An 11,071-nucleotide genomic window follows, 5' to 3' on the forward strand; every position below is an offset into this window, starting at 1 on the left:
GGAAGGATCTCTTTTTCCTTTCCATTAAAACCTTTGTCCTCAGGGCAGTTATCTTGGCCCATAGAATTTCTGAACTTAGAGGTCTGTCTGCCTGCTCCAGCTGGATAAGGTGATCCTCAGATCTGATTGTTCCATCTGCGTATATGAAGTTTTTTTGGGGGGGCAGGGAGATTGCTCCAGTGTGGATCTCTTTATACATAACTTTTTAGTGTCATCTGCCATTTTGTGGCCCATTCATTATCCTGAATAATTTGATTTCATTGGTAAACCTGGCCACCTCACTGCTGTCTCTAGATCATTTGTGAACAAGTTCAATAGCAGTGGTCCAAATACAGATCCTGGGAGACCTCCCTGCTTGCTTGCTTGCTTCCATTGTGAGAACTGTTGGTCTGTTCTCAATACCTATTGTTTAACTGGTTACTCATCTACAGGATGACTATCTTTTTACTCCATGATTTGCTAAGTTTATTTGGGAGCCTTTGGTAAGGGATTTTATTGAAAGCTTTTTGGAAATCCACGTGTATAATGTTGACTGGGTCACACCTATTCATATGCTTGCTAACATTCTCAAAGAACTCCAAAATGTTGGTGAGGCAGAATTTTGTACAAGGCATGCTGATTCTTTCCCAGAATGGCTTGTTGATCTGTCCAACATCTTCCACAACGAAGACAGATGGAGCGGCAAATAGGAGATTGCACAAGCCAAATGAAGACAGATGCAAAGATTTCATTCGGCTTGTGCAATCTCCTATTTGCTCATCCATATCCAGAGTGCAGTTGCCACATTCCAGAATAGATAGCTCCTTCACTTAGTTGAAAAGACAGAGTGAACATCTTGCTCCGCCAGAGGAGGGGTTGTCTAGACCACAGCAGACCTGGTTGGGGGTGAGGGTGGGGAAGAAGCACTATGTATCTGGACATCCTTGAGCTCCCTATTGCCTACTGATTTCATTTCCCTCCTTTTTCTTTTTGATCCCTTTTAAGTCTCTCCCTTCCTTCCCTATACTTTTCCCAAGCCAGAGATACATTTTTAAAAAAAAGATTTTGTAGGGATTCTGGGGAGGGAATTCTCAGCCAGCTGCTTTTTCCCCCAGGGCTGCGGCAGACTTGGCATACAAAACTAGGTTCCTCCTCCTCCTGGCTGAGAGTGGGAAGCAAGGACATATCAGTCCAGAAACCTGGCTACAGCAGGCTGCTGAACAGTTCTGTCTCCCCTTGCCTGGCTGGAACCAGGAGCACCACAAGCCTAGCACTGTTTTTTTCCGTAATACAAACACTTCCAAGAGAAGATTTCGAGAGGTTCCTTCATTTTGGCTTGGAAAAAGTATTTTCTCTGAAACCTATACAATATTAAACTTTATAAAATAACTCTATAGCTGAATGGAAAAGGGTCTTCCATGTAAAATTATGGAAAACTAATGAAAATAAATGTGGGTGTGTATTAAAAATCAGAACAAACTTATAGCCCAACTGTGCTATACTTTATGAAGAGGATAAGGAAGATGTTCAGTTTGTTTGGAAATATGCTGGAGGTCTAATTTTCAAGAACCTGATTTTAAATGGATATTTTGTTACATTTTTACAGAGAATCTTGGATGGATTAGTAAATTTATAAATACTTTCTTCCTATTAGATCCATTGGTAGGTTTTTTAATATGATTTTTTATACGGATTAGATCAAGTCAGAAGAGAGCACAGGGAAACCTTTATTTATTAGTAGCAGGAAAACTTGTTTGCTAAACGCTGTGGAAGCATGCTCAAGCATCTCCAGCATACCTTTAGTTTGTGAAAATATAGGATATGGCTAACCATAACGAAGCTCACTCTTACGATAAGGTTTCAAGAAGGCGGTGTGTTTAATACTGATGTAACTAGCTAGGTATTTGGAGAAATGTGGGTTTTCAATCAATACTGAATTCTGTCAGATTGAATTATTTCAATCTTAAGATTGTGACTGGTCACACCAGAAGACTACAGTAGGAAACACATAGTCTGGAGAATCAGCTGCATAAAAACATGATTACCAAAAGGCAACCTATAACAAATGAGTCTTCCAAGCTTCGAGGGAATCGTAGCTGTTTTAGTTCAAAATGGAAGCAAAACATACTTGATGCAGAAGTTACTTTCTTCCACACATCATCTGCTTGAAATGCCATTGTTTTTCCAGAAAAGGCTGATATTTTTCATACCATTTTATAGGTATTGTCAGTATGGATTCACCATATGGTTCTGTAACACCTCCTTCTACGCATTTGGGTACCTTTGCCTCAAACCTTTCAAGCACTCAAGTATATGCACCAGGAGCAGCCCTTGGAGGAGCACCGGCAGCTGCTAATTTTAACAGACAGCATTTTTCTCCACTCAACCTATTGCCTCCATGTTCCTCTGCATCAAATGGTGAGTTGTTAATAAAACTAACGATATATCATTTGCCAACTATTATGTTGTTGTAATGTAAATCTGGGTATTCCAGTGTTAGATTCCCTGGCGTGGGTCTCATAGAGAAAAGCAGGAGGGTTCTCTTCTTGGTGGCTCTACTCAGCTTTGTTTGGACTACTTCTTTGTAATCACTTGGTGTGATGTCTGCACTATATCTAAATATACACCAAAGTCTGGTGCAGTGTAGCTTAGTTGGTGCTGGACTATGAAACCCTTAATTCTACCTATCTTCCCAGAAAACCTGGCTTTGAAATCTATCTCTTTTTGTACCTGAATATGTGAAATGAAGGGCATTTGTCCCAGTTTAGAGTTTTATGTGTTGTGTGATGCATCTCGCTCCACTTCCACTGGCACTGGTGGGAAGCTCTTGGTAAAGGGAATACGTACATGTGCACGCTCCTCTCCAGTGGTTTTGTTGGATTAGGGTGTTCGATGGAGTACTGCTTATATTTGCCATCCTCCCACAAACATAATTTTTGATATATCTTTAAATGATATATCTTCAAAGTGACATTGCCCTAAAGTTCCTTTTTTGTTTTAGTTCTAGCTTCCAAATGTGAATAATTGTAATTGCATATCTGTTTCTCTATTAAACCGCAGAGTGCTTCTGCATTCTGTGTGCACTTCTGAAAGGTTCTCACTCCTCTTCTTGCTAGATACTGCTGTCAAGTAACAAGCAAGGGCGTTGCTTATTTTGATGTCTAAACCCAAGCTTATTTAATTATTCTCTCCAAATAAACCATCAGCGGTAATCAAGATTTGTTCTTGGCTTACTACTCTTGATTTGTTTGTGGGAAGCAAACCATGAACCCAGGTTCAAACATCAAAACAAAATTCTGGCTTGTTTCTGAGCCATGCAGCAACAGTAAGAGCAGGAGAAGAGAGGAGCGAGAACTTTTCTGCAGTCTGTACCTGCACTCTGTTGAGTTCACAGTAAACCATAAGTTTGTTTTTAACTGTGGCTTAATGTGACTGCAAAGTAGGCCATTATATTCTAGTAATTTTTTTAAACTTTGAATTCTGACAAATGTGGTTGTGATTTTTGCTGTAAGTGCTGTAAGATTCTTCCAGTAGTTTATTCCATTTTATATCAATTACAGAAAGTAAGTTATAAAAAGTTTAAAACTACTGGCTCAATGTCCAAAATGTGTCAGACCTCTAGTAGGTCTTTTGTAGCTAATGCTGTTTTAATATTTAACTCATGAAACTTCACCGGCCTGCATGGCTGCTTATATTGAGACTGGTTTAGAAAGAGTATTTGGGAATGAAAGCCTCTTGCCTCAAAATACTAAACTCATTTAAATATTGTTTTTTCTAGAGCCACCTGCTCAGCCAACATCTGCTGGAGTTAGAGCACCCTCTCCAACCCCTTCATCTGTTTCCCTTGGGTCAGAAAAGCCCAGCAACGTGTCTCAGGACAGAAAGGTCCCAGTCCCAATTGGAACAGAGCGTTCTGCACGTATCAGACAAACTGGAACTTCTACACCCTCTGTTATAGGGAGCAACTTAGCCACTCCAGTCGGTCACAGTGGTATATGGTCTTTTGAAGGGATAGGAGGAAATCAAGGTGGTATGTATTGCCCCTGCACATGCTTTCTTCTATGTAGTCTTCTGATTTTCTGTTAAAGGGGAGCTAAGACATAGGGTAAGGACAACTTAAATGGCAGAAATAACATTCCCCCGACAAATGGAAGTCTTGACATTGCAACATTGTTCATTGATTGGCTAATTAAGTTAAAGTTCACTGATTATTTAATCCTTCTTTAAGAGATCATTTCTTTTTAGCCTACCCATAAAGTATTATTTGCTAAGTACACCTTACCTTATTGAGGACTACCAGATAGTCAAGCAAAACCATACTTGCTCTGAACCACTTGTTTAGATTTCAGATCATTCTGGCAAGTGTTCAGGACGCTTAACTGCTCACTACCAAAACTTAAAAGTTTAGATTTAAAGTGTGCTACTAATGGATATACCCACTTCTTTCTTACTAGATAAAGTAGATTGGTGTCATGGTGGAATGGGAAACCATATGATTCACAGGCCAATGTCTGATCCAGGTGTATTCTCGCAACATCAAGCAATGGAGAGAGACAGCACAGGAATCGTAACTCCTTCTGGCACATTCCATCAGCATGTTCCTGCTGGATACATGGACTTCCCTAAAGTTGGGGTAATTATCCAATTTTTTTTGCTATAAATGCACACATAGCAGCTTTTTAATACATATATTCTGTTAAAAGGCTATGGATTACTTTTGCAGCAGAATATGTATTCTCTCTTTAGCTCCCTTGTAACACCTTATGGTGGGTCTCATGTTCTAAACCCCTTTATAACCAGGGGGTGAGCAAATGTCATTTGCATAAGAGGTAGCAGCCCACTCTTTGTCATTTCAGGAGCACCTGAACTTCCTAGAAGCCACATTTTTGCCACCTTTACCCTACATATGTAGAACCATTAATTCAGGATCACTCAAACCTGTAGCAAGTGTATTTTTAAAACATGCTCATTTTGCAGAGAAGTCGTAAAACAAATTCCTTTAACATCCAGATTAAGTATGCGGATTTTTATAATTTGAAGAAAAATATGTATTTTAACACTAAAGAGAGAAAAATTTTATTCTGACTGTAGAAATATGTATATAGAATACATTGAATAACTTGTTCTTTCCCCCCTTAAAGGGCATGCCTTTCTCAGTGTATGGGAATGCAATGATTCCTCCTGTCGCACCCATTGCAGATGGTACCGGAGGGCCTATATTCAATGGACCTCATGCTGCTGACCCGTCTTGGAACTCACTTATAAAGATGGTTTCAAATTCCACAGAGAATAATGGTCCTCAGACGGTAAGCTTGGGTGTCACATATTTGATGTGCTGATGACTTTAAAACAAAATAATTACTATATCCCCTCCTTTTCAGAGTTACAAGGGGCACAGCATTTCCTCTGGGAGTCTGAATATCTAACTGTGCCCCTACCTACTTCTGTAGTTTATCCTGTATCCAATCTGGCATTGTTAATAATTCCAGAAAGGATACATAACCCTAGTGCTGAGTTGTGGATTACTTTTTTAGTAGAGATATAGCTTAAATTGCCCAGGCAGTATGTTCTACCTCCGCTGTCAGAGGTAATAAGCCTTACAATACCAGTTGCTGGGAAACTCAAGTGGGAAGAGCATTGCTGTGCTTGCAGGCTTTTCATAGGCATCTGGTTGGCCACTGTAAGAACAGAATGTTGGACCAGACAGGACTTGGCCTGATTCAACAGGACTCTAATGAATGCCCTTTCTACACTAACAACCTGCATTGAAGTAACTCAGTTTTGTGCTATTTATTAATTGAAGCTAAGAGAGTATCCATAATTTAATCTGATAATGGTAACAGTGGAATTCTCACAGAATTTTGGACTTTTTTGTGCAAATGCTAGCCATAGGCAGAGAGGAATAATATTTTTTTTAAAAGAAAGAACAAAGTGACAGGAGAGAAAGGAACATGGAGCTCTGCAGGACGGCAAAGCCCCATCATCTGAATCCTAGTACCCCACATTCACTTTGTTTTATGAGCCCTTAGCAAGCAGACTCCCTAGGTCAGCCTTTCCCAACCAGTGTGCCTCCAGATGCTGTTGGACCACAACTCCCATCAGCCTCAGCCAGCATTGCCAATGGTCAGGAAAGATGGGAATTGTGGTCCAACAACATCTGGAGGCACACTGGTTGGGAAAGGCTGGCCTAGGTTGTTTCAAGTTGTATTTTACCACTGTGATGATTAGAAAGTTGTTTTGGTTTTACTTTTGCATAGGAAATGAAAGAAGTGACGTGTATTTGACATGGTGGTGGTGGTATTAGTAGTGGTGCTACTGTGACTACTTAATTTATATACTATTTAATGCCAAAATAGGCTTCCAAATGGTCTACAAGTATAGTGGCATACATATAGATTACACACAATCATGGGGTGGATAAATGCTCAGGATTTTTCACACATTAAGATACCTTACTTAATAGTAACCTGAAGTATGTTGTTTGGATTTGAAATTTGGAGCCAGGCAGTACAGAATTTGTATTGTGATCTGTTTTTATACCTCTTTGAAGCAGCTGATTCTGCATTGCATAACGCTGCTGCTCTTCTCCTTCAGGTATGGACTGGAACGTGGACACCCCACATGAATAGCGTGCATATGAACCAGCTGGGCTGAGAGGCACCACACTGGATGGCCTGGAGATGGAGATTTCCTTTTGGCTTAGAGGAGAATGCAAATGGCAGCACCAGTTTTCCTCGTCTCTCAGATCATTCTTCTGAAATGTTGGACTGATGTAGGCTTTTGCAGAAGAATGTACTAACTGACCCTTTTCTGTGAACATTGTGACTGCCCATTCCCTACCATCATATGGTTCCACTTAGCCTCTCTTAGTTTCATTTTCTTTCCCCTTTGATTATGATTAATTTTGGGGACATAACTTTCTGTTGAAGCTGTTCTTTGGCTGGTTGGTTTTTAGTACTGTAAGCTGCTTCTGGGCATACAACAGAAATTTAGCAAAATTATGTAAACTTGATCCTGAAGTTTTAGAATGGCAAATAAATGTACAATTGTTTACATAACAAAAATGGCTACGCAGAAAGTAAATTTTTTCAGTATGTCAGGCTCTACTTAATGTGACAGATGTACCTACATATACAACAGTCTGGATGTTTCCTTCATACATTAAACTATTAATAAGCATAACTTTTTTCTATTTGTGTAATTTTAAATACAGCATAAAATGGGCATTATTTGTGGGATCCCCCTCAGTTTTATATTATGGAATTTGACATCTATTCATTATTGTTTACTTTTTAACAGAAATATGATAAAATAGTTCCCCTGCTCCTTTACAAACATTGAGCAATACAAAACACACACAGACACCTCATCTCCACACAATTTACTCACATTCTAGGCTAATTTTTTTCAATAGCATCAAATAAACTTCGCTGTTCTTTCACGTGATGTTGCAGCTCTGCAAAGATCTTGCTGACTGAGCGTCTAACAAAGGTGGGTTAATAAATCCTGACAAATTTTGTCTTACAGTGGGTTTGAGCAAAGTCCTCCATTGCTTTCGTTTGTCATACATAGTTGTTGTCATATGTCCTTTTACAGTTAACTCCCCCTGATGGGGCAGGTTCACAGTTTGAGGGTACTTCTTGATCTAATGCTGTCGTTCAAGGCCTCAGTGTCCCACACCACCTTTTATTTACCAGCTTCAGTTGGTTCATCAGTTACAGTAATAGACTGGCCACAGTAATCCTTGCTTTGATAACTATCAGGATGGATTGCTATAATACGTTGTGTGTGGGGCTGCTACTGAAAACTGCAGAAGCTTCAATTAATACAGAATTTGACTGTTAGAATTCTGGCTGGTTTATCTAAATGGGGTCACATCAGTTGTGAAAGAACAATATAGCCTGCCTGTTTGTTACCAAGCCCAAGGTGCTGTTTGCTTACCTACAGAGCCGTAAACTGCTTGGAGCCCAAATTTCAGGAGGAGCATCTCCTCCCATGTCAACTTGCCTGTATATTCAGACTGTCAAAGGAGGCCCCTCACTGTGTTCCATCTTTAGGAGAAGTACACTATTCTCCTGCAAGGATGGTGCAAATGGCACCAACTTAGTATTCTTTCTGGCAGCAGGTTCAAACAATTTTATTTGCCCAGGCATTTCAAAATTGTATATTCAGCTGGTTGAATCGTTTCACGCTCTATTTTAATGTTTTATCTTTTAATATTGCACTGTGAATTCTTACGCATACTGCCCTAATTTGGATGACAGTGCATTTTATTAATTCTTTAAATAATACAGTGAACAGGTTTGTATTAACAACTTGTGTGGTAGCCCTAAGCAACCAGGAATTCCATGCAGGTGAGTGAGTGGGCTAGCAGAAGAGGGACAGCATTCTGCCTGTCTGCTTGGTTTCTGTGCTAGCCATGAAGGAAGTAAGGCCCCTTTCTTCACAACCAGCATGGCAGCTAAGCAAGCTGACAGAGGAGGAATAATTGTTGTGCCTCTTTGCTGCCAGTCCACTTGATGGAAGGGTGTGTTTTTTTGTTTTTGTTTTTAATTTAGCCTACTATGACTGCGTTTCTATGCTGGCTGCAGAGGAGGGGCCTTTCCTTTGTCTGCAGCCAGCATGGAAATGAAGGCTATTGGCTTCTTAGGCTAGTGAAAAACTCTGAAGGCTAGCAACTTTTGCAAACTGAGTGAACATGTTCAGCATCATCTGCTGATAGAACATCACTATCAGCAGTGTCCCAAATTAAAGCACTATTCAGAAGACATTGGAGTATTATGCCAATAATTTACTCCCAAATGATACTGCTTCATTGTGAAATGAAACTGCTTAGTTGTATTGATTCGCAAGTTTCCAATTCACGATGAATAATATGGCCATCTTTGGTTATTTGCATCACCTTGAAAGCTGGATGGAATGAAAACATCAGCATTCTAATTAGGAAAGAAGCTGTTTAGTTCTAGAGCAGATTTTAGAAGTGCCTGCATCAGCTGGTGACACCTAATTATCTTTACTGAAGACCCTACTTGTAACTGATATGTTTGTGAATGTGTGATGTGTATTTTAAAATTTATATACTTGCCTATTAATCATGTTTAGTATTGCATGTTAGGATACAAACAGTCCATTGTCTCTTTCCTTTGCTAGTTTGAAAAAGTGAACAAAGTTTGTTTTAATGTTACACTAGCACTCAAGTTAGCCCTATCTCATATGGAGTTAGTAGCTCAAAAAAAGACTTGGTTGAATGAAAATCTCAGATTACCTAGACCAGCTCAATTTATCTTCTCAGCTACAAAACTGCAGCAGTAAAATGCTTTCATATGTAAAGCCAGCAAGAAAAAATGTTTTTCCAAAGAACCCTGCAGCCTTCTGAATGCAAAGTCAAAGATGTTGAGAGGCTTGTGAATAAATACCAGTTCATCTGTGTACATGCCCTCTGTTGGTGCTCTTAAAATAAAAATAACCTTTCCATTGTCACGTACCATTCCTGCTGATATGTTTGAAATAGATTGAAGCAAAATAAATGCCTAATCAAACAGCCATTGGTGGAAAGGAGAGGGAAAAAATAATTTTCAGCACTTTACTATATAGGTGGAGATTCAAGTATTTTATATAACAATTTGCCACTCCCCTTAGTGTATGCAAAAAGCCCCTCCACAATTAACTAGGATTATTTGTTTCCTTGAAATAATCCTTCAGTGGAGTAGACAAAAATATATTGTCAGAATTTGGCTGAGCTACATTTTTAGGATGTCGTTTCTTATTAAAGCTATCTGTATTTTATTGACTTGAAAGACAATCTGTTAATAGGAAAACAGGTTGGAACAGAACGCCCCATGTCTTGTTTCTTGAATGAGGCTTGTAAACAAAATATTTGCGGGGGGGGGGGTAGAAATCTGTATTAGGAACATTTTTGGAACACTTTTTTATATTTCAAATGTAATGCATATTTGACCAATAAAAACAAGAAACATCCTCTTTCGAGACCTTCTAGGTCTTCTCTATTTTAGAAAAACATTATTTTATAGCTTGTGAGAATGTGTATAGGCAGAATTTTTTTTCGTGTGATATGGGCTGACATGGAACACGAAAGAAGAGCTTTGGTTAAGTTCACTCCTTAAATCTCAGCACTCTAAATGTGGTAGAACTCGCCAGTAAATAAACCCCCTCTGTTATTAACTATTTCACACAACCATCCAAATAGTAGCATTTAGGTTTACCTACTATCCCATCCTGCTACTCTTAACATCCTATTGTACAGGAAATACATTCCAAACTATGAGTGGGATATAAACAGCTCCTTTAATTGTACCTAAGTGACTTGGGCATGACTGGATGAAAGTTTTTACCATTCTTCATTTTGAATGGCAGACCCCCCACATCATATCACAAAATGCTTACGAAACTCCTAGAGCAAGGATGTGGTACAAGAAGGCCTGCTATTAAAGAAGCAAAGGTCCAAACCTCCCTTGGGCTCTCAGAATGAGTTGTGCAATTCTTTGCAGCTGAGCCCATGATTGTATTCCAGAAGTTTCCACTTGCATGGGTCACCTCAACCCACTATTAACGGTGGCTTAACCCAATCCATACCAGAAGAGAACAACATGAAATAATACTTATACAGCCCACTTAAAATGTTCAGATCATCTACATGATCTGAAAATAGTCCTACATATCTGAAGAGCACACTGATTGGCATTGGGAACAGCTGAGGAGCATGCTAAGCAGGAAGTGTACCAGGACTGCTGAGATTTATTTATTTATTTATTAAATTTATTAGTCGCCCATCTGGCTGGCTGTCAAGCCACTCTGGGCGATGTACAAAATAAAAACATACAAATACATTAAAACATTAAAAATCTCAACAATAATAAAACCTAACCCTATCATGTGCCTCCCCTGTCTAGCTGATTTGTAGTAAGCACTCCTCAGTTGTTGCACAGTTGTTGCACACTGAGATGGGGGGGAGGCTGTGGGAATGTATATGGAAGAGTTGGGGAGCCCAGATCCACTGCTGCATGCTGCCATCAGGGCCCACCGCTGTTCTGTAAGATGAAAAAATGGAAATGGACTGCCTTTGATTCCAACT

General features: G+C 39.5%; 1 protein-coding gene across 6 annotated transcripts in view; it reads left to right on the forward strand.

Annotated features, from left to right (window-relative positions):
* ANKRD17 (ankyrin repeat domain 17) overlaps positions 1-9,456 on the forward strand; it is a 145,853-nt gene extending 136,397 nt beyond the window's left edge. For 5 of the 6 annotated variants that reach the window (XM_061589849.1, XM_061589850.1, XM_061589853.1 and 2 more), the window contains 5 exons: positions 2,200-2,397; positions 3,758-4,009; positions 4,434-4,612; positions 5,121-5,285; positions 6,574-9,456. In XM_061589849.1, the coding sequence (XP_061445833.1) occupies positions 2,200-2,397; positions 3,758-4,009; positions 4,434-4,612; positions 5,121-5,285; positions 6,574-6,633 (854 nt within the window). In that variant the 3' untranslated portion in view covers positions 6,634-9,456. The remainder of the gene's footprint in view (positions 1-2,199; positions 2,398-3,757; positions 4,010-4,433; positions 4,613-5,120; positions 5,286-6,573) is intronic. The other variant, XM_061589851.1, reaches the window with a different exon arrangement.
* Positions 9,457-11,071: the final 1,615 nt, after the last annotated feature.

Source organism: Rhineura floridana, chromosome 11, assembly GCF_030035675.1.
Source record: "Rhineura floridana isolate rRhiFlo1 chromosome 11, rRhiFlo1.hap2, whole genome shotgun sequence".
Classification (NCBI taxonomy): domain Eukaryota; kingdom Metazoa; phylum Chordata; class Lepidosauria; order Squamata; family Rhineuridae; genus Rhineura; species Rhineura floridana.